Genomic DNA, 24078 nt, shown 5'->3' with positions numbered 1-24078 from the left:
GCAAAGATAATGCTTTAGAACTTAGTAATTGTCCTAGGAAAAAAGCATCAGTTCTTTCTCACATTTTGGAATCTGAGATGCTTAATCATTGGGGGAAAATTCCCCTATCAGATAAGGAAAACAAAATGAGTAAGAGAAAACTTTGAATATGACTGAGTCAGTAACTAAATTAAAAGGTCAAGGAATGTCATAAACATAAACTGTATGGTCCAGGAGAACCTGAGATAGGAAATCAAGGCTCCACACATTAAGAACCAGGGTCCAGATTTGGGGTTATTAACTTGCAGACAGATTCATGCCACCCTCCCAAGACCCAGCCTGACTCTTACAGGAGTGCAGGCCCTATGATCTCTTTTGGAGCCCTTCTTACAAATGGAGGGCTGGTGGGTGGTCCACCAGGCTGCATCCGTGATGCCACTGGCAGTGACCTGTGACTAGTTTGGGCTGATACTTGTCCCATGTCACCAGTGAGTTGTTTCATAACTTACAGCTGGGGCCATCCTGTCCTTGCAATTTATCCACATCTCCCTTGTCAGTTCAGGCAAGAACGTTCTGTGTGCTCTCGCTGCTGTATGTGATATACTATCTTAGATCTGTCTGCTTCAAAAGCAATGGACTTGAGGATATGGGGAGGGGGAAGGGTAAGATGGGACCAAGTGAGAGAGTGGCATTGACATATATACACTACCAAATGTAAAATAGCTAGCTAGTGGGAAGCAGCCACATAGCACAGGGCGATCAGCTCAGTGCTTTGTGACCACCTAGAGGGGTGGGATAGGGAGGGTGGGAGGGAGGGAGACGCAAGAGGGAAGAGATATGGGGACATATGTATATGTGTAACTGATTCACTTTGTTATAAAGCAGAAGCTAACACACCATTGTAAAGCAATTATACTCCAATAAAGATGTTAAAAAAAAAAAAAAAAGCAAAAACAATCTGGGAGGAAGTTCTCCCCAAAGTCTTCCTTGGTAAAAACAGAGACAAAGGACTCACTCCACCTGCATTTGCATTTTCTTCATCCCTAAGCCCTTTGACCAATGGCATTTAAGTCTCTTTCTGCTTCTGACACATATAAAGGGCTTCTTGTTATTGGCTGTGAACGATACATGTGTGTGACTTTTACACACTCCTGGCTTTGATTCTGTTTGAACCCTCAAACAGATTTTCCTCAGTGCCTGACAGGACACTCGTCATTTCTTCTCCACTGTCCTCTTCGGATTCTGGCTTCCTGTTGGGCCAGCCTCTTTATTTTGCTGAGAAGAAGTGCAGGGCAATTTTGATTATGTTTGGATTGTTTGAGCACTGCCTCTTTAGGCCAAAGAAATCTTTCTTTCTTTCATTTAAAAATTTTTTTGAAGTATAGTTGATTTACAATGTTGGTTAATTTCTGCTGTACAGCAAAGTGACTCAGGTATACATATATATATATATTATTTTCATATATATTCTTTCATATTCATATATATGTTTCTTACATATTCTTTTCATATATATATTCTTTTTCATATTCTTTTCCATTATGGTTTATCACAAGATATTAAATATAGTTCCCTGTGCTATACAGTAGAACCTTGTTGTTGATCCATCCTATGTGAATAGTTTGCTAACCCCAAACTCCCAGTCCAACCCTCCCCTCCCCTTGGCAACCACCAGTCTGGTCTCTATGTCTGCAAACACATCTTTCTTGATCCTTCAGTACCTTCTTTCCAAATGGCCCCTAAACTAATCCTTTGTCCTTACTTTTTCTAAAGAAAGGTCTGTATTTGCTTATTTGCTAAAGTTTAATAATTTTCATTTCCTTCTCTCTGTAAAATGTTTAATTTAGTCAAAAACATTCTGTGTGCTTGTGAGGGAGAGACTCGTTCAAGCATTCAGTGAAACTGTCCCTTTATCTTAGGATACAGGTTTATGGAGAAAAGACAGCTGGCCAGGACATACTGTTCGAACTATTGTATTCAGGGGTCCCAGGGGCTGCCGCTTTGAATTAATTTTCCCTTCCTGTCTTAGTCTGCCTTAGTTTTGCTGAAAGAAGCTGGTGTTTGAGTGGATACCTGAGCTCTTTTTTATTTTGTTTTGTCTGAAGGTTTTATTGCATGTAATACACCAGATTTAGAGGTGGCATTTGCACTTGGAGAAGGAAAAAAACATTTGTCACCGTAGCTGATCACTGATGGCAGAGTACCAAATGTAAGCTGCTCCTGATCTTCAGGGAGGAGGCGTGCTCCTTTCTTACTTTCTCCCCTGTGCAAAATCCCATCTCAGTTAAAAGGTAAGACATTTAGAGTGACCTGTATGAGGATAGATAGCCTGCCGGGGGCCCGTGACGATGGTGTCATCACCATAAATCTGAGAAATGCTGGCGGAGGTGACTGTCACCCTCCGGCAGCTTCTCCTGGATCTGTGTGCTGCAGCTGGGCTGCTGGGAGGTCCTTGCCACCTGTATAACAGGGACATTCCTCTCAGTGGATTTGACTATCCATCGCGTCTGGATCACCTTGCCGCTTTGCCCTTTGACCCCAAGTGGGACCTTCAAGCAGGGCTGTGACTTTCTTACTTGACCTTCTGTCTCGAGTGATAAGAGCAGGGGCGTGGCACAATGGTTGGCATATATGCTGAGTTCTGAATGATGGCTTTCCAGGGATTAGAGGCAAAGTAAAGAACCAAGCCCATCAAAAATCCTCAGGCCGTTGGGATTAACCTTTCTAATTTTTAATACATGACGCTTCAGCTTTTGAGGCAGAAGGATCCTGAAAACCTATATGGCCCTGACATGATTAAAAACATGTCAACTGAATCGTGTTTCCACAGAGGCCTGAAAGGGCAGCCCTTTCAGGGTGGTGGGCAGTGGCCGGGGATAGTGTAGAGAGGGGAGGATTAGTAACGGCCGTTCCCATCCATCCTGTGGGCCCAGCAGGATCCCAAACCATCCCGACTGACTCCAGAACACTGCCTCACTTTCCTGAAGCTCCTTCACCCTCTCCTGGGGCTCTGCACAGTGCACACAGGCCTTGGGAAGAAAAATCCCAAGCACCCCGTTAACCATTCAGCCTGTACTAAATCCACACTCACTGCCTAGTTTCCCTTTGGTGACTCAGCCGTGGCATCTCACACATCCTGTCCTCTGGGGAACGCTGACTGCCGCTTGATTTCTAGGCGATCGCACTCTCTGGCTCTCCTTCCACATCACTGGCCTTTCTTTCTCGGGCCCCTTGGTGGCTTTCCCATCACCTCCTGAGTCTTAGACTATATACCCTCTTCTGCTCCATCTCCTGGTGATTTCTGTCATTTCCAGTGCTTTCAATATCTCTGAAATATGATGACTTCACATGTATAACTGCAGTCTGGACCTCTTCGACATGCATTGGCCTACTCAGCATCTCCGCTGGGACATCCTGGATGTCTTGAAGCCAGCAGGTCCGAAGTGGACCACCTGTTCTTTCCTCCCAAACTGTTTGTACCGATGTTGTCCCTGATCTCAGTCGATGGCTGCCCCACTTTTCCAGCTGCTCAGACCAGAAACACAGCCATTGAGATATATTCTAAATATATTCAGAATCTGACCGTCTCCTCTCTCACCACCTCCACCACTCCAAGCCTGGTCCAAGTCACCATGATCTTCCAGCTGGATGATTCTTTCAGCTTTCACATGGCCCCCGCATTCCATTAACAATATAGCACAGGGTGATACTGGTAACATGTAACTCACATGATGTCATCCCCTGTCTGCGACCCTCCCATGGGTCCCCATCTCTCTCAATAGAAGCCAACGTCCTCTTTTAGTGTGTCTGGGGGCCCTACCATCCGTGACCTCATTTCTGCACCAGTCCCACTGTCTCTCTTCTGTTGCCCTGAAACACCAGGATGCTCCCACATCAGAAACTTTGCCCTGGCCTCTCCCTCTCACATGCTCTTCTCCCAGGCATCCGCCTTGCTCCCTCTTTGCCCTCCTTCATCTCTGTGCTCCTGCATCTACTTCTCAGGCAAGGCCTGGCCGAACACATGCTTCAGAATGGCAGCCGTCCCCTGGCTGGCCTCCTATAGTTTGGCATTCTGTACCCCTTCTTCTCTGCTCCATGTTTTCCCATTGTACTTAATATTTGTAACATACCTTGTAATTTACTTATTTATTATGTCTAATTTCTGAATCCCTCCACTAGAAAAGAAGCTCTATGAAGGCAAGAAATGTTAACTTGTTCACTAGGGAATCTCTACAACCTAGAATGATTACTGCTGGCACATGACAGATGCTCAATAACTATTTGTTTAAATAGCTAATTAATGAATCTGGGCCATGATCCTAAATTGGGAGGAAGAGAAGATGCATTTGATGGTTGAGACAGGATCAAAAATTATTTCAACTTACCAGACTCATAGGCCAAATTAGCACCATAAAGGCACATGTAAATCCCTGTAGTCAAAGCTAAAAGCCAACTCTACAGACAAAAGATGAGGTGCATACCATGGGAAAACCTAAAGGTTATACTGACTGTGGTTTCAAAATCAAATAGCAGGGACGTGTTTTTGAAGCAAAGGCTAATGGTCATATTAATAGATGTATAATACACAGATCATGGTGGATATTAGTTTTACTCTAATCTTTGCTGTTCAAACAGCAGTGAGAGAACTGGGTTCACCTCTGGGCCTTATGCCTAAAGAGATTTAGATAACATGAGCCCCGTGTGGAAAAGAGCCACCTCAGGTGGTGGCATATCATGGGAGGAATGTTCATAGTATCTGGCCATTCCTTTCAGCAGGAAAAACTCAGGGGAGACCTCAATAGTTTCTTTTGCTATTTAACTAGCCATTCTGTGGAAGAGGGAACATTCTATATTACTTCAATTGGCAGAACTGAGACTGGTAGGAAGAAGACGTATTTCAGATAAGGATAAGGAAGACATGCAAGTTGGTGAGAGGTATCCAGGTGTGGAGCGGCAGCTTCTGGAGGCAGTGAGCTTCCCATCCCTGGGAATGCAGCAGGGCGGGGCAGGGAATACTTGATAGGGAGATTCAGGACTGCATCAGCTCAGGTCCTCCACGAAGCAGACACCAAGACAGGATAGGATGGGATCAGATTTACTAGGGAAATGGGGTGGAGGCCAGAGGAGGCTAGGAGAGCTATCAGACAACAGTGAAGTTCTGATCCCTCTGAAGGAGAGAGAGAAGGAAGGAGGATTGCGTGGGAGGAGTCTTAGGCTGCCACAGGTTACAGGGAATTGTTGGGATATCCAGTGGGCAGTACTTGAGCAGAAGTTGCCCATCAGAAGAGTCAGGAATGGGCCTGCCTTAACATCCCCGCCATTCTCAGTCATTGGCTGGGAGCAGCATGTGGGAAGGGGGTTCTGCATGGATGCAGTGATGGATCGCAGAATGCAGCAGCTGGGGTCGGTCATTAGGCAATTATGCTCCCAGGGGTAGGAGCTCTGAGGGGCGCATTTTCACAGCCATGATGAAGTCTCTAATGGGAATTGGGCAAAGTCCCAGGCAGACACTCCAATTCTAAGGGCTCAACACAACACCTCTTATTCTGTGCTCTCCTTACGGTTCCCCTGGACTGTGAGCATCTTCACAGCTCTGCATCTCCACCCCAGCCCAGGGGCCTCACGCAATAGGTTCTCACTGAGAGTCCGTGGATCATGGAGAATGAGGAATCACCTGTGACCCGGGACCCGTGCTCTGTAATTTCAGGTCTTGCAGGGGAATCTGTTAACTTAAATCCAGGATAGTAAATGTCACTCAGCCATGGTCCCCAGAGAAAGCCTTGTACAGTGGAGTTTGTGTGAGGAAGCGACCTTCGTCACTGCAGAAGTGCCAGGACTAAATGGAACAGCCCCTGAGCAGAGCACAGACTGCAGGCCTCATCCATCACCCGCCTCTTCTCCCAGACAGACAACCCTCATTTAGTATCTCCAGACTGTTTTCATTTTACTTACACTGTGTGAACAATGTTGAATTGGGAAATAAATAATATTCTTTTTAAAGAGAGCTCTCGGAAGCACTTCACAGATTTTGGAATTATTATTCTGTTTCCAAATGTTTGGTTTGTGTACAATTTCTTCATTTATATTTGTGAGCTCTCAACAGCAAATGTCCTCATTTGGAAAACTCTGACAGAAGTCTACAAGAACTCTGTTTTTGGTCTGTGTTCATGTCTTCTTGAGAGATGCCACCTCTCTTCCTTTTGAAATGCAGCAAAATCTTCCATGCAGTCTCAGAAGGAGATGTTTGCTAGAATGTTCCTTTCCACTGCACAGCAATTCTGTACTGACCAGCTCGACTCTCTCGCTGTCAGGCCTTTTGACTCCAGATCCTCTTCTCTGTGATGGCTCAGCCCATTCCTGCAAGACTGAGGTTCCTTCAATACCATCTGCTCAAAGACATTCCATCACACCTCTTGTCCCACTGCCTGAAGCCTGGACTTGTCCTGCTGGTCACACCCTCCATGCGTGTCTCCAACATTCCCTGCCCACACTGTTTTCCTGTGATTTCTCCAGCCATCTCTTGTTTTGGTCAAAACTTTTTTCTTCCTGTCCACTCTGTTCCCTGCCCTCACACATGTCCTCTTGTCCTAAATTGTCAACTTTTCTCTCCTTTGGTACCCAAACTCCATTTGTTCTGCAAAACCCACAGGAAGTTCTGTAGATCCAGCTTAGTTGATGAGAAATGTCCAATGACATTTCTCTGCCCCTTTGTCTCTGAAAGACAGCACTTCTCATATAATCGAGGGTCTGTTCATCTGCCCTGTCTCTTCCTCTCTCTGCAGCCCCTTCCACTGTCCCCATCATGCACCAGGTCAGTGCCACCATGAGGAGCATCACCTTGTCATGGCCGCAGCCGGAGCAGCCCAATGGCATCATCCTGGACTATGAGATCCGGTACTATGAGAAGGTGAGCCAGCCCCGCCTGCAGGCTTGCAAGACCCAGGGCCAACCACTTTTCCGTGGGTGGTGGTCAGCTGAGGTCCCAGGGAGACAGGCTAGAGGGAGTCCTGAGGGGGGGAGGAATCTGGTGACGCAGGTCAGAGACTCCTTGAGAGTGCTCCCAGCTCTGCCCCAGCAAAGGCCTCCAAAGCCCAGGTACTTTCTGTACGAACTCAAGAGAGAACCTTCCAACCCCGCTGTCTGCACCGCTCACTGGGCTGTCATGGATGGGCAGGACCAATCCTATTCTCCCAGCCACATGCTTGCTATACTAATGCAGATGCTACATACACACCAGGTGTCTCTTGAACTTTCTGAAGATTCTGTGGTTTTGAAAACTAGTGTTTTTCTTTTTCTTTTTCTTTTATGGCTGTGCCACACGGCTTGCAGGATCTTAGTTCCCCAACCAGGAATTGAACCCACGGCAGCGAAAGCACAGAGTCTTAACCAATGTACCATCAGAAAATTACCTAAACTGGTGTTTTTCAAAGTTTTTGATCATATACCTCCAATATAAGATTGTTGATTTATAAATTATATGCATATACTACTGTGCTCAGCTATGTATGGAGGTTTAAAATATTTAAATGGAAATGTAAAAGGATAGATAGAAATTAATCGAAATAGAAATTTGTATGTTATTTACCTTGACTGCTCTCTCACAGCTGCTGGGGGCTACAGCAGGGCATGCCCTGCCAAGAAGAGGGAAATGGTGCCCTGCGGAGTTGACCCCTGGCCTATCTGTGGGGGAAGCAGCGCTTTCCTTCCACCATGGCGATCTAAAGAATTTGCAAAATCCCAGGAAAATATAGTGCTTTCTATACTGACCCAACACAATATTTTTGCAAATACCAGATTTATTCCTTTATTATTCGGCAAGTATTTATTGAGTGCCTGCTATTTGGCAGTTACTATTCTAAGATACATTAGTGATCAAAACAAGGATTCCTGTCCTCAAGAAGCTTACTTTCCAATAGAAAGAGAGAGACAATGAATAATGAACATAACAAATAAAGATATCATCTAGTGTGTTAGAAAATGAGTGTAAATTAGGGGGGAAGCAGATCAAGGTAAATGGGGTCAGGAGGGTCAGGTTTGGGGGATGAGTAGGTTGCAGAAATAAATAGAATGGTAAAGGTGGGCCTCTTGGAGAAGGTAAGTTCTAAGTAAACACCTGCAGGAAATAAGGGTGTTGTGAAGCAGGCCTCTGTGGAATAGAGAGCCTGTGCAAAGGCCCTGAGGTGAGATCGTGACTGTTGGTTCAAGGAGCAGGAAGGAGACTGGCATGACTGGAGTCATACGAGAAATGGGAAAATAGTAGTCAGGGGAGAGGTAATCAGAGGAGGTGCTCATGTTAGGCCTTAAGAACTCGAGCCTTTCCACTGCATAAGATGGGAATCCATAGCAGGGTTTGGTGCAGAGGAGAGACAAAATCTGACTTACAGTTTAAAAGGATCATTCAGGCTTTTCCATTGAAAATAGACCTGTTAGATTACAATCATCTAAGACAAGGATGATGGTGATTTGAATCGAAGTGGAAGCAGATGGCTGATGAAACATAGTTGATTTCCAAGTGTATAAACTAAAGACAAACCAATGAGATTTCCAGAAGGTTGGGTTTTGGATGTGGGAGGGTTTGGGTCTGAGTCACTAGAAAAATGGCAACACCAGTGCCTGAGAGGAGGATCACTGTAGGCAGAGCATGTCTGGGGTGAGGGAAGGGACCAAAGTTCAGCTCCATGTCTAAAATGCCCCTGAGATAGCCAAGTGGAGATGTGGAGCAGGCAGCTAGATGTGCACTTCTGGTGTTCAGGGGAGAGGACAGACTGGAGATGACCATTTGGAAGTTGCCAGTGTGTGCATGGTATGGGTGAGATCATCCAGTGCGTCAGTGGGGATACGGAGAGGAACAGGGATGAAGACCTTTAGCCCCCAACATGGAGGCAGTGTTGAAAGTGGAGCATGACTGCACTGGGAAGGGAGCCCTGGATTCCAGGGCCGTCCACAACTGACAGACACACAGCCATGGTCCATTACTGAACCATTACTCTAGGTCAGTTTTCACATTTGTAAAATGGCACCAGTTTACCTCCCTGAAAGCAGAAGCTCAGATGGCTCACCAGTCTAGCCTGCAAGGAGGTGTTCCCTGCAGCCATTACAGCCGAACTTGCAAGCAAGGTGAGGGTTAGGCGGCTTTCTACTCATTTAGAGGAAACTGGGTTTTGTAGACAGTTGATTCTGATAATTCAGGGAATTGGGGGTAATTCAAATGATCTGGATTCATAAGCAACCATTATATCCATTCAACTTTGAATTGGGGACCCTTATTTGCTAGATATTTTTTATCATTTAGTAAAGTAAATGTTGGACCAATCCAAAAATGTTTTGGACCCATCTGGACCTATTGATTATATGGCCTCGTTTCATCACCAAAGTTGACCTAGACCAAGTTCAAGTTGACCTAGACCTAGTTCTATTGACCAAGTCCAGTAGAATATTATGCTTGGCCATATATGGTGTGATGTCAGAGTCACCATTAAGGTCCCACCCAGCCTCCCTTCCCACACACACATGAACTTGAGCCTTATGGCTCATCTCAGATAAATAATAACACTTTCTCCCTAGTGTGCCCCTGTTGGGTGTCAGAGGCTTTCTAAACATCATCTCCTCTCCCCTTTCACAACTCAGTGTAGTAAATCTTAGTATCATTGTTTTGGGTAAAAGAAACAAATGCACAAAGAAGTTGAAAAAAACAAAACCCAGTTAGTTGCTCAGGTCACACAGCTAGAAAGGGAGTCTATAGCCTGGGTTCTTTGCCCTGCAGCCCGTGGCAGTGCTGGGAAGGGGCTGGATGCATGGGAAACCACCGGCCCTTCTCCTCACCTGCCGTGCCAAGGGCATTCACCCTGGGATGGGGGTGAAAGGTGCAGAACTGAAACCATGAGGCTCATGCCTGTGTCCCCTGGCTCCTCATTCCCCAGCCCACACCTGAGTCCTCCATGGCCTTTCCCTGGACAAACTGTAGCTGACCTCACCTTCTCCCTGGACAAACTGTAGTTGACCTCAACTTCTGACACTATGAAGGAAGATTATTCTCCCATCTTAGGCCCTGCCCCTACTTCTCAGTAATTTATACCAATTATTAACAGAACACATGCACAGTAGCTCAAGACCTGCGGGGGCTTCCACACCTCAGTGAAGGATGTCATTGTCCCAGAAGATAGAATGCTTTTTTCAGGAATGCAGAAGATTCTTCACCTAAGCACTGGTTGCCATTTGGTATATTATGATAGAACTCTTCCTCACTTATAAAGTGCTTGACTATAAAATACATTACATGCCTTGACCATTTCTAATATGTCTAAAGAAAGGACATTACCTTGTGAGGGTATTTTGAAATAATAACCACAATGATAATAATTCATCATATACTGAGTGCCTATTATATGCCAAATATATTACTTTTGATCCTTAAAAGAAATAAAAGAAAGATACTTGAAAGTCAGGTATAACCAATTTATGGATGATGGAACTAAGTCACAGAAAGGTCAAATGACTAACCCATGACCTCACAGGTCGCAGCTAGAGAACCACAGAACTAGAACTATAGATATTTTTACTATATTTCAGTATATTTCTGAGCTCAGTGTAGGACTGGATGCAATTGTGCTGATGCTGAGGATCTGAAAATTAGCATGGCCCCCTGAAATAAGAGATTGTATCTTAATTTTCAATCCAAATGCTTGTAACCAGAATGGTTTCCCTCCCTACTCCACAAAGCTGTGGAATCCTGGTCTTAAGAAGATGCAAACACAAGTAGAACTCAGCCCAGCAGATGTCCTGGATTCAGTCCAAAGAAACTGAACTCATCATTCCTCCATCATGCACTACTTCTTCTAAACCAGGAATCAGCACCATTTTTCTGTGAGGACCAGGTAGTAAATATTTTAGGCTTGTGGGCCATAGAGTCTCTAGCCCGACTACTCAACTCTGCCTTTGTAGCAGGAAAGCAGCCATGGGCAAGAGATGTCAATAGATGGGCATGGCTGGGATCCAATAAAACTTTATTTACAAAAACAGGTAGCTGGCCATAGGCTGTAGTTTTCCAAGCCCAGGTCTCCTGCTCCATATCACACTCATGGTTTGTGCTTGGTACACCTTTCAATCTCAGCGCTGTGAGTAGAATCAATGAGGCTTTCATCTCCTGCAACAGCTCATTAATAGAGAGCTCAGATGCCATCGAGCTGATGACACTTCCAGGGCCTCTCCCATGTTCATCCCCTTCCCCATTTGAATACGTTTCCATTCATCATTCCCTCTTGTTTACTGTCTTGTAGCACTTTTCACTCCTGGCATCAGCACTTGTAGGCAAACCAAGGGAGGAGCATCTACAGCTGCTCTCGGCTGTCTCAATGACTAAGTGTTTAGACATGGACTCGCCCTTCATATTAACTGTCTAGGTGAGAAGGGGCTGCTTTAGGCCTTGGGAATTTCTACCCCTCAAATTTAGGATCATTTTCTCATAGGAACTCTTTCAGACTCTGGCAATGTCTTGTGCTCCATCGATGGGTAAAAATGACTGGTCCAAAGTGTGCTGTTTATTCATTCATTTAGCACTGAGGTGTTGGGCACTCAGGCAGGGCAAGCCCTGTGCTATATGCATTGGGGATGGAGAAAGAAGATGTGGTCTCTGCTCTCAACAGCTGCAGCCTCTGTCTCCCATACACTTGTGAAATCAGTCATAAGCAACCAAAAAAAAAAAAAAAAAAAAAAAAAAGAAAGAAAGAAAGAAAAGAAAAAGAACAACAGAAAACAACCCTGCTCTTCACTCTCACTTGTTTGCCTGAGGCTGATGAATGGTTCTGAGAGAACAAGGACTGATACTCATTTTCATCATTGAACTTCTTGAAGGATGCGTAGACGATAAAGTGATCATGGGTTGATGTTTGGTCCTCACAATCCAAATGCCAATATACCAGAACACATTTTGCAGTAAAAGAGCTGCCCAGACAATGCTTTACTTATTTCAAGCAGTGCACACTTGCATCTGATTCCAGTAAAACCAGAGAATTCAGGCAGTCACCTGGATTTTGTAGCAATGGGATTTTGTCCTAATTCGTAAGGTGGACTATGATTTTCACAGTTTCAGATCTCCAGCATGTCAAGATAGTAATGACCAAAGTTCTAGATGGCATCCCTTCTAGAGTGGATGACCTTCTTTCTGCTCAATCCCTGATTGGTGGGGGCTGGGTTGAGGAGGGGGGGCATCCATCTACTTTTTAAGTAGGTCAAGTGATGGACAGGCAGTCCCTCCCCAGGCTGTCTCTCCCAGAGGCTAATGGATATCACCTCACTTAGTGTGAGCGTGGGCCTCTTTGTAACGTTCACGTGTCTCTTTGCTCTGACCTCTAACCTGGAGTCCCTTACAACTGCTCCCAAGCCACTCATCACCACCCCCATGCCACTTACGCTCCAGAGATTCCCACTCACTTGCAGGCTCCTGAAGCCCTTTAGACCTCACCTTTGCATGTTTTATCCTGTTCTCAGGGGATATTCTATTCAGTTCTCACTCTCCTCACTCATCCATGGGGCTAATTTCTTTCCTCTTCCATGACTCACTCATGTCACCCTTTCTCGGAGCCCCTCTCAACCACCTTGTCACTCTAGGCTGGGGGACCCCCTGAGCTGCCCTCTGCCAAGTCACTCACTCAGCACTGTTGTCATCTTCTGTTTGCTTTTGGCCCCACCCCACACGATGTCGCGTACCCAAGGGCAGGGACCATGCCTTGGTACCTGCAGCCCTTGTATTGTGCCCAGCACGTGGTAGTGTGTCATCAATATGACCACCTGGCCAAATGAATGAATGATTACACATCCAGGCATCTCTGCCTCTGCAAAGTAGACTTTTTTTCATATTTTAAGACCACGGTAATTTCTTATCACGGGGCTGTATGCTTTTGTCCTGGTTCAACTCCCCATGTCTCTTCTGTCCTTTGACTAAGGATGTGGCTTACAGACCTCTGGTCATCAGCTTTCCTCTCATCTGTCACCATGCCTCTTGGACGCTGTGCCTAGAACTTGTCACAGTGCCCTAGATCTGTACGTGGGACTCGGGACCTCCTTCTCAGTGACCCAAGATCTTCATTTTCACTAATGTTGCCATTTTGCTCTAAGATTCATGGTGCAAAACAGGGGCAGCCTCAGACTCTAAACTTCTGTGCCTGCACACTGGGGGATAAGCCACCATCTTCACGATGCTCACGTGGGAATGATTAGAGACCAGGAATGGTGTTCACAGAAGTGCTGAGGGTGAGGTGGAGGGATGTAGGGTAGCAGTGAGGAGAGTCCATGGGCTGGAACAGTGAGGGGTGCTCTCCTAGGAGAGGAGGCCTGGAGGGCTGTAGGCGTAAGGAGCCTGGAGATGGCAGAGGAGGCCTGGAGAGAGGCATTTCCAACTGGGAAAACAGCCTAAGCAAAGGCCTGGGGGCCAGGGCTGTGGTACCTGGAGGGGCAACAAGGTGGCGATTTAGGGGGATGTGAGAGATTGGAATTGACTTTGTTATGAAAGACGCATGGACTGAGATTGAGGAGTTTTGTCTTTATCTGATAATAGCTTTAGGGAGTCAGAGATCTTTTTTACACACGAAGTTGAGTTTGGGTAGGGAGGGGGTGGCAGAAAAGATGGGAGGCTGCAAAAGTCCAGGTGCAAACCATATATTACACAAGATCAGCAGCAAGGAGAGCAAAAGCAAGGATCCTTTAAGGGCACTCGCGGTGGATGGGAGGGTCAGAAGAAAGAGACTCAAGCAAGGTCTGTGCATGCCTGAGGACACCTGTGTGCAGGTAACAGGGACTGTAGAGGGCAGGGCAGAAGGTGCTGGAGACAGTGACACACAGGAGGGTGGGGCTCACCCCCTGGATAGTGGGAGAGGCGAGGACACAGACCCTGCTCTCCAGGAGAAGGGCCATGTCCTCCCTAGATGCTGGTGGAGAGGAACTCAGACTATGGGGACCCAGATGGACACACAGCAAAGCGAAGGCAGAAGCAGGTAGTCCAGAACAGCCTCGAGTTTTCAGCGGAGTGAGTGGACACAAAGTCATTTGTCTAAGGACTTGAGGGCCCTTACGGTGTGATCTAGAAGAGCCACTGTGTGGAATGACCTAGAAGATCTTGAGTGAGGAGAGGAAAGGCCAGGACTCAGCAGAAGCAACACAGAGAGAGGCAGGTAGAGTGTGAATGTGACCCAGTTTGCTTCGGCTGAGGTCAGAGACCAGAGTGGGTTTGCAAACCTGGATGTGCTTTGTGATTCTGTCTCTGAACCCCGGAGGGGAAGGAGTAGAAAATGACTGTGTCCCCCATGCCAGTCCGTGAGAGCTCAGCCATTCGCTCAGACCCCTCTCTTCAGAGCATCACCACCACATGGTCCAGAGCTGATATGGCATTCTTTAGGTCCAGGCCAGTCTGTCCCTGTTTCGAGGGATGGCTTGGGGCTGGGGACAACTTCTAGCAGGTCTGCAGGACCAAGAACTGAGGGGCCCGCATGCTTAGGAGCAGGCTGCCCACCTCTTCCCCTTGCTCTTCTGCAGGAGCACAACGAGTTCAACTCCTCCATGGCCAGGAGCCAGACCAACACCGCACGGATCGATGGCCTGCGGCCCGGCATGGTGTACGTGGTCCAGGTGCGTGCCCGCACCGTGGCTGGCTATGGCAAGTTCAGCGGCAAGATGTGCTTCCAGACTCTGACAGATGGTAAGAGGCAGACTGGTGACCTGGGCACAGGGCAGGCTGCTGGAGGAGGGAAGAGCCCCCTGCAAGGCTATACTCGCAGCCAAAATGCCAACTGCTAACTGGATTCCAGTGGAGTTCCCAAGCAAGTGTTTGTCCCCAGTAGGGCCGTGTAGACTCCTCGATTCACTAGGCAGGGCATCTGTCTGAAGTCTGGCCTGTTTCTCAATATCTGGTGGATTTGCCTTGGAAAGGTCTATGTACCCCGCATGCCTAGAGGCCCCCATGTGTTGGCCTGTGTTTGCACAGCAGTGAGACGCACACAGAACTCAAGAATATGCCTCTGTTGGTGCCTGTGTTGTTTCACCCTCACTCCCACTTCACTCCTCTGTTCTGGAGGCTGGGAGTTGAACGCATAGCCTCATTGCATGAGCCGAGGACTCCAGAAAGAAAACAGAGGGACACAATTTGGGGAGTGGCTGTCCCATGGGTCTCAGAATATTTGAAGCAGCTTCATGTGCAACCCTCAGTAGGTCCTGCTGAGGCGTCTCCAGAGAGCATGGCCACTGGTTTCTGAAATGTCCCCAAGGCCACACAATCTGTCACCAAAAATACTTCCACCTTTGAGCTTTATTAGGTCTCTGTTTTAACAACCTCCCCCAGTCCTCTGAGATCTCCTCATTTAATTGTTATGAAAATCCAATTCCCTGTAACCTCAGCCTTTGTATGGGTATCTGTCTCTACATTAGCCACTTACCATAGTGTATGTATTCATTTACTTATCTACTCTCTATCCACCTATCTCTCTATATTTATTTATTCACTGATGAGCTGTGTCCTGATAGTTTCCCAGGTGTCACTCTATTCCCAGCGTCACAAATTGAACGCCTTTAATTTTTCCTTTATTACTTAAATTATGTAGAAAACACTCTGCCTTTACATAACATTTTATCTTAGGCCAGCACTCTCTGATGAGGCCCTTAAGAGGGCTTGAGGTTTTCTACCGATCCATATTATATTTTGAAACAATTTAAAAAGTCATCAGAAAGATTTAAACATCAAATGATTTTATATAAAAATTATAATATCCATTTTCTTATGAAAACTTGTAAGAGAAGCCAATGCTGGTGGGCATCCTAGTGTGAGGACTCTGCCTTGAGCTGGGGGCTTGTCCCCCACTTCCCAGTGATCTGTACTTGGATGCTTTGATGTGAGCCATCTGGCCTTTGGAGGATGAGAGTTTGCAGCCAGCTCTGAGTTTATTTTAGGTGAGTTTTGGTTCATATTTTGAGGATGGTGAGCTAGGGTAGACGGGTGAGCCAGTTTATCCAGATGAATAATACGGCTGGTGTGAAAGCACACAGGCTGTCTTCGGCTCCTTAAGGATTCTGCTCCCCTCTTTGCGCCTCACTTACCATCTAGATTTATGGGCACGTTGGCATCAGCAGTTACACAGGATTAAAAGCCCAAACTCAAAATGCTCTGAGTACAGGTCTCTTGGCAGTTTTGCTAGACAAATCAAGAAGTAACAAATTTCTCCCAAGAAGGCTATTCCTTTTACATTTGGCAGTTAAGTTTTGTAAACCCAACAGAGGTTGGAGGTAGGAGAGTTCTGGTAAGTGGCCAAATTCGAGAGTATTTATCTTAATGACTGAGGTTCACACATCAGTAGTAATATGTTCACTGAGGCTTCAGGCCTCCATGCAGCACAAAGGTGAGTCTGAAGGTTGTCAGTGATAGGGTCACTGGGGCGGGCAGGACCTGTGGGATCCCGCCCAGTGTCAGTGACCATGCTTTGGGCAGTTGACGTCCACGTGGGGCAGCCGCTGTGGTCCTGGCTGCTCTTAGCTACAGCCTGCTAACTTTTTTTTTTTTTTTTTTTTTTGCGGTACATGGGCCTCTCACTGTTGTGGCCTCTCCCGTTGCGGAGCACAGGCTCCGGACGCGCAGGCTCAGCGGCCATGGCTCACGGGCCCAGCCGCTCCGCGGCATGTGGGATCTTCCCGGACCGGGGCACGAATCCGTGTCCCCTGCATTGGCAGGCGGACTCTCAACCACTGCGCCACCAGGGAAGCCCAGCCTGCTAACTTTTGACTTGCTCGCCTCATTTTTTTCATTTATACAGCAGGGTATCTACATGTTTACCAAGTATTCTGGGTGATTCCTATGCACCCCAGTGTTTGAGAACCATCCTTCAACTCTGTGGGTGGAGGAGGAGACTTCTAAACCCAAGGATATTGGTTCTCCAAGCCTCTGACTCTAGAATTAGTTGGAAAGGGTGAAGGTCACATGGCTTAGGAATTTTTTAATTAACATGAATTTTATTTTATTTTTTGCCAAATTATTTTTTCTTCAAACACACATATTACAGAAAGCTCGCAGCAGAGGGAAACTGAAACTCTACCTTCAGTGTTTTAAATTGATTTCTAGAGAGTGGGAGGCTTCAAGAACAGCATCCTTGTCTTTTGAAATCTCATCCTCCACCCACAGAGCTGAAGCATGGCTCCCAAACATCAGGTTTCATAAGAACCACCTGGAGTGCTTGGTAAACACGCAGATACCCTGCCTTTCACTCAGAGGTTCTGATTCAGTAGGTCTGAGGGGCCTGGAAATAGGTACAGTCGGGCTTCGGGGATTCTGATGCAGGGCATGAGAGCCTCACTTCAAGAGGAATTATTGTTAGGAGGGCCAGATAAAACACAGAATGGTCAGTTAAATGTTGTGAATTTCAGATAAACAACAAATAATGTTTTAGTCTAAGTATCTCCCATGCAATATTTGGGTCAGACTTAGACTAAAACATTATTTGTTGTTTATCTGAAATTCACATTTAACCGGCCAGCCCATACTTTTATTCACTATATCCAGCTACCCTACTTGTTATAGCACATACTTAGCTTGACCTCCGTCTGCCTCAGTCCCGAACATTCGATAATGGCTCCTTGACACCAAGTGAGAGAATAACCACAATAATAATAATAGCCCACTGGGCCAAGTGGTCTATATGGATTAAGGAAAAGAGAATTCGTATTAAGGGCATCTGTGATAGATCAAACACTGTGAAATATGTCACATGATCTGATTAAAAAATTTATTTTAACAGATAAGACGTCTGAGAGTCAGAGAGACTAAATGCTTTGTCCGAGGTCACCAAGCTTCCCCGTGGTAAAGCCAGGGTTTGGGCGAGCTCTGTCTGCCTCTGTGACTGGCGGGCAACCACTCCCCCGTGTGATACAGCCTGGTTCTAACACCAGCAGAAACCTGGACCCATTCTCTGAGTGTGAGCTTGAGAGTGCTGGGCTGTTTCTTGGCATTTCCTTCATCCTCTGAAGCACTGGGTGCAGTGCTGGCTGGCTGCAGATACTCTTAAATCTCTGCTCAGCGAATCTGTTGACTGGGCTGCATCTCAGCAACTTTGTGTTTTAGAAGGTACTTCAGCAGTGGTTTCCATTCCCCCTATTAGACGTATCGTTAACACTGCTGACAGACCTTTGAGAGACCTTCCGAATGAGGGCGTGTAGATCGGAGTCACCTCTGCTCTGGGACCAGTGTCATCAATTTAGTTCTGAGATCCTCTGTCACTGCTGTTTTGCCTTTATTGTTGACACTGTCAATTGGTTTTTGTTGTTTTTGTTTATTTGTGACTTAAAGATTACTCTTGGTTTGGGTGAGGCTTACAGCTCTGAAGCATAGAACCTATCTATCTATCTATCTATCATCTATCTAATGTCTTTGTTGTCATCACTGAGTACCAGCCCTATGCAAAGGGCATACAGGAAGCTTCTAATGCCTCTTTCTCACCTAGACGATTACAAGTCTGAACTGCGTGAGCAGCTGCCCCTGATCGCTGGCTCGGCGGCAGCCGGGGTCGTGTTCGTCGTGTCCTTGGTGGCCATCTCCATCGTCTGCAGCAGGTAGGCCCCCCACTCCTGCCCGCACCTGCTCTCCTTAGACCCAGGAAGCCCCGCTTGTGGACCCCTCCCATGTCATGCAGACTGGACAGGGCCTGACCATTCAGGGACGCACCGTCAGTCATCATCCCATCTCCGTCCACAGGCAGCCTAGAATTCTCCAGATTATTTATTTTCTCTGTGCCTGGGATAAAATCCTCTGTAAGAGCTGGGCAAGGCTCTGAGCATTCGTCCTCAAACCTCATTTTAGCCAAGCCGTTTAGCCCACTTACACACAATGGTTTTCCTGGAGTGACAGTTACAAAATTGCACTTGACCCACTGGAGCATCACACCCTGTGCAGCAGCCCATCCTCTGGCTACAGAGCTATAGGGCCCTCGGCGCAGGGTGCAGTGGGGCAGGAGGGGAGTGAGGAGGAAACGAGGAGCTCTGTGTCCTTCAGGAGGGCTGGCCCTGAAGGCCTTGTGAATTTTTAATACTGTTGCTGCTGCCTTGGGTGGTTAGCCCAGATCCAGCGGGCCCCTCCCGAGCAGTTCTGCAGTGCTGCCAGAGTGCTAATAGGCGTCATCCAGAGCCTTGGCACCAAGCTCTGATGATGGAGACGCACATCCCTGCCTAGGCTCTGAGAGATGGTGACTTGAAAGACCTCGACCCAGCTGCCCAAGGTGGTGGTCAAGCCAGAATGCTGGCCACGACAGGAGCTCCACTTAAAGTGAGAGTTGCAGTACCCAATCCCACGAGGTGCCTGGGTGAGCCCCCATCAGGACAGGAGGCCCGGGAGCAGAGTGGTTGAGGTGCACCCCAGCTGAGAGCAGTCCTCTCCCTTGTGTCCACAGGAAACGGGCTTACAGCAAAGAAGCTGTGTACAGTGATAAGCTCCAGCATTACAGCACAGGCCGAGGTGAGTAGAAAGTAGACACCTACCACATGAGCCCTGGAGAACCACTGAGTCGAGCAGGCGTGTGATTGGAGGGCTCCTTATAGCCAGACTGGCCGGTCCCAATCACAAGCCCCCTCCCGAGCCACAGCGCCCAGCGGCTGGGTCCCCAGGGACCGAGGCTGCCCACCCCATCTGTGTCCGCCCGTCGTGGGCACTCATTGGATGCCTGGTGGGTAGATTATCTTCTGCATTGATAAGCCCATAGAGGACATGGGATGCAGGGAGAAGACTGGGTTTAACAAGCCAATGAATCCTGAAATCGGACCCAGTGGGAAAAGACGGAGGGCTCTCTATTATCATCTTCTGCCTTATCTTATCCAATGGAGCGGCTGGGGAATGTGTTAACAAAATTCACAGATAAGCCAGAGAACGTGAATGTAGGGAATTACAAAGATAGCAGAGCCCAAGAGGCCAAAGTGTTGGGATATCTCCCAAGTGTTTTCTTTTAAGCAGTGCCTTTAAAAGTTTTTTCTCACTCATTATCTACTCTGTTTTTTTTCAAAACCTAAATATAATATTTTATAACTAAAATTTCCCCTCGCCAACGTGCAACGTAAAGGCCTCTGTCAGGATTATTCTTTGATCTGTGTAATGATAACGTTGCAGGATCTGCAAAGGTCCCACTCAGTCCAGAAAGCAGAACGCTTAGATCTTTACAGCAGACACACTCTGATTCTAAATAACTCCTTTTGAATTCCATGGACGCCCTCAGAAACCTGCCCCAGCACTGTGTGCTGTGCCCTCTCTGTCCCAGGCTTCCATCGTGAGCTGCATCTCACCTCAGTCCTGCTGTGGCTGTGCCTGCCCCCTCTCCCTGCTCACTGGGCAGTGAGCATGCAAAACAGGCTCCGTCTACACACATCCTAAGCTGACTTTCACTGGGCGGTTCTGGGAGCGGAAATGGGCTCCAAGGCAAAAGTTTTCACCTGAGGTCACCCACGGCAGGAGAGTGATGCCAGGATGCCCCCATGGTGTTCGGGCGTGGCCAAGGTCGATGCCGGCTGGAGCTGCACAAAGGCCACTCTGTAGATATGACTTTGTCCCCCGGGGACTTTCAATCCAAGAACAAGAACCTGCCAAGGGTCTGTAGAGGTCCAAGCCCCTGGCAGCTGGGCTGCTGTTCCACAGTCATGGCTGGGAGAGGTCTGTGGGCTGGGCACCGGCTGAGGCTTCCACGGTGGTCCAGGCAGCCCCCATGATCAGGAGCACAAATGGGGAGTGAGGGTTTGGGAGAGCAGCCCCCTTCTAAGGCTATAGGCACAGTTCCTGCAACACTCAGAGTCCCATTTACCCCTCTTTCTTTCCCCCAGCAGGCCAGTTGGGCCTCCATTTTAACCAGACATCACTGGTTTTAGAGGGGAAACTTGAATGTGTTCTCTCTCCTTGCCTCACATCCTGACTCTGCGCCTCACGGCAAAATCTACAGATGATTTTTCTTATAGTAACCGGTGCATTGCCCTTTCAGGCAGGGCCTTACCTTCCCAAGAACAGAGACTGTGATGTATCTGTGATTCTTAAGTGAAGGTGCCCCCTCCAGGGTGCATCAGACTTACCTGGAGGGCTTTCTCCACTGCCCCGCCCCCCTGCCTCTGCCTCTTGGGATTCTGACATTGCCCCGCCTCCCTGCTCTGGGCTGACTCCTGGCCGTGTTGAGAGCCACTATAAAGTCTATTTCAGATTTGGCATCCTTTGAACTCTGGATGAAACATTTAAAGATGGCCATGTGGGCTTGAAAGCAGAGGACACAAAATTGGGTTCAAAAGGCGGAGTGCCATTTTGAAGACTAGAGACACCCGAAGGTGAGAATGTCCCTTTTTAAAGGCATGTAAGTTAAGCCTTGTCACCATCCCGTAGTCGGGGTACAGAAAGTCCCTAAGCATCAAGCTGGGATGCATCTTGCTGCCTTTTGGGGCACTTCAACCTCAGACCTGACCATTCTGCTCTGGAGGGGCCGGCTTGGCTGGGCCGCCACATGGCGCCCACATGCACAGAGGTCTGCTCCCAAAGTGCTCACAGCCTGCTTCTGGGGAACGCTGTCCCCTCTAAGACCAACAGAAGAGGCTTTCCTGGTTCTCAGGGTCCACAGAAAACCCACCACCCAGTCTGCAGTCGCAGAGGCCTTGCTGCAACTAGTGAGGGTGGGACCCGGGAACGCAGAGTTCTTCATGGACCAGAGTTCACTCCCTCCTTGGCCTTAGAAGTCTGTCTTCTTGTTCAATCCGTTCTCCTTTTTATAAATGCTCTTTCCTCCTATTCATAACGGTTCTCTTTTTATCCAGTCCCCGAAACCTGGCTCCTCTTTGCACTCTGGTTTTCTAAACTCATAGCCTCATGTTTTGAGGTGCATTAGTGCATTTTCTCCCACGGACATCCATCATTCTGACTAAAGCTATTACTGTTGGAGAATGACAGTCTAAGGGCTGTGGAGCTGGGAGAAGACTCAGCACACATACAGCAGAAGAGGAAACTCAAGGCTCTGGTGGAGAATAGGCCTGGCCCGAGATGGGGGTGGGTAGGAGTAATTAGTTATGGAAAACCTACTTGGTGCATTGGGACCTTTATTCTGGAGGCTCATGTCAATCCCTCTGACCCTGACAACCACTCTAGGTGGCAGACATTAACGACATGACTTTGCCTGGTCTCACCACTCATGGGTGGCCAAGGTGGACCGCACACCCTCTAAACCTGGCTGCAGAGCCCATGATCTTACCATATTGCAGAGGCTCAAGGTGGCTGGAGGTCAGGAGCAAGTCAAAATGGGGTGAGGACTAATCTCAGAAGTCCTGGTTGGTGGTTTGTTGGTCTTCTCTCTGGGTCCCACTGCAGGAGGCAGAAAGATGGATGCACCTGATGTGAATGTGTGCACATAACCATTCCTGGGCCATCCACACGCATGTACCTCGCTGTGGGACGTGGATGGTAACCTAGACGTCTAAGTGCTTCCTGCCCTGAGAGGGACAGAAAACCTGCAGCAGTTCCCCAGCCTCACTCATCAGTACCCTAGAGGGCCCCTGCCTCTCTTCCCCATAGGCAGGGAGGGCATAAGGCTACATACAGAGGTCAGCGGCCCCTGCCCTCCCAGACCTGCCTTTCAAGCTGATGCAAAGGCTGAAGGAGACCTAACAGAAATGTTGGCAAACATAATACCTTCTCTAGTCCGTGAAGCCCTGGCAGATCTGGTCGATTTGAGAATGCCAAGTGCTCCATAAGGCACTGGCTTACATCCCCGCTCTGAGTCTGCAGCACAGAGAACAGACTTGTAAGGGGGGATTTGATTGGGGTGAAAGAGACTAGAGGGAAGGCAGGTAGGGAAGTGAAAGTGCATGGATGTGGTGCTGGATGCTGGACTGAAGAGCCTGGGAACCTGTGGTTTATGTTCAAGGGTGTTCAAATGTTCTCATGGCTTCCATGGGCCAGTCCGCAGAAGGTGCTGGCTGACTAAAAATTGCCTGGATGGGATGATCCAGGCGGGCCAGGGTAGGCTGGGTAATCTATCTTTAGAAAAGTTCCAGTTGATGCTACATTTTGGAAATGCTACCAGGTACTTATGGGACTTGGATGGACAACTATACACTTGATGGTGATTGACACTGCACTGATGTCTGAGATGGATGGAGTGTGCAGGGGTGGGGAGAGAAGAAGGTAAGGGCTTGGTAAGGGGTCAAGGCCTTTCAGAAAGCAACCCTAACAGAATCATCTCCTTGTTACAGGCAACTGCAGATATAATCACCGGGCTACTTTTGTTAAGCTTTGAGAAAAGCAAAAACAAATAAGATATGTGTCTAAAGACCATAAGACTGGCAAACACACTAATTTTCACACAGGACAAGAGGACAGAACACAGGGACCACAGAACAGGAGGGTGAGCTTGATCCCTGCCAAATGCTCAAGAGACTGGGAAGCAGATGGGTTCTAAAACTAAATTCAGTGATCATTGGGAATGAACCCAGGATTGTTAAGAAAAGTTATGGGAACCTCATCTCAGTTACTAGGGTTATGCATCTAGTCAATTCAAGAGGAATTGTATATGTAGTGGATTTTTACTTTGGCAAAAATATTTTATGATCTCCCATGGGAAAGCATTGTAAAGTGGGTACAGAGCTGGTCGTCATACGAAAAGATAGTGGGTTAGTGAGTCTGTCAGCCAGGAAGGAAGTCACCAGTTCTATTCTAGTTCTCGTCCAATTCAATCGCTTGTTTGTTTGATTGTTTTTTAAATTCATGAGTCAGGTGCAAGCCTAGGGATGCTTATCAAGTTTGTAGGTAACAGTTGGGTGGCTTAAGGAACTCCACAGAAGACAGAATCAAAATTCAGAACTATACAACAGCTTTGAATGCTAATTGGAAATCTGCAAGACAAAATGTTAGAGGGATAAATCTAGAAGCTAGTGTTGGTTAAAACAAAAATAAAGCGGTACAAAAAGGAGGAGACCTGACTTGCTATCTGTTTGTATGGAAAAGTTTCAGTACTTTGTTGATCACATGCCTAATAGGAGTGAGAAAAAGCTAATACAAAAGGCTAAGCAGTGTTATTAATGCAGAATAACACTACTAAAAGCCTCCAATTTGAGCACATACTATGT

The 24078-nt window shown here is 47.4% G+C and overlaps 1 protein-coding gene across 1 annotated transcript in view; it reads left to right on the top strand.

Annotated features, from left to right (window-relative positions):
• EPHB1 (EPH receptor B1) overlaps window positions 1-24078 on the top strand; it is a 298646-nt gene that overhangs the window by 200973 nt on the left and 73595 nt on the right. Inside the window, exons 6-9 of the mRNA XM_060098903.1 lie at window positions 6762-6886; window positions 14506-14668; window positions 18450-18558; window positions 19392-19456. Of these exons, the coding sequence (XP_059954886.1) occupies window positions 6762-6886; window positions 14506-14668; window positions 18450-18558; window positions 19392-19456 (462 nt within the window). The remainder of the gene's footprint in view (window positions 1-6761; window positions 6887-14505; window positions 14669-18449; window positions 18559-19391; window positions 19457-24078) is intronic.

The sequence above is a fragment of the Mesoplodon densirostris genome, chromosome 5 (assembly GCF_025265405.1).
Source record: "Mesoplodon densirostris isolate mMesDen1 chromosome 5, mMesDen1 primary haplotype, whole genome shotgun sequence".
Taxonomy (NCBI): Eukaryota; Metazoa; Chordata; class Mammalia; order Artiodactyla; family Ziphiidae; genus Mesoplodon; species Mesoplodon densirostris.
The sequence above is the reverse complement of the archived record's forward strand: the minus strand, read 5'-3'. Positions and strand labels throughout refer to the sequence as shown.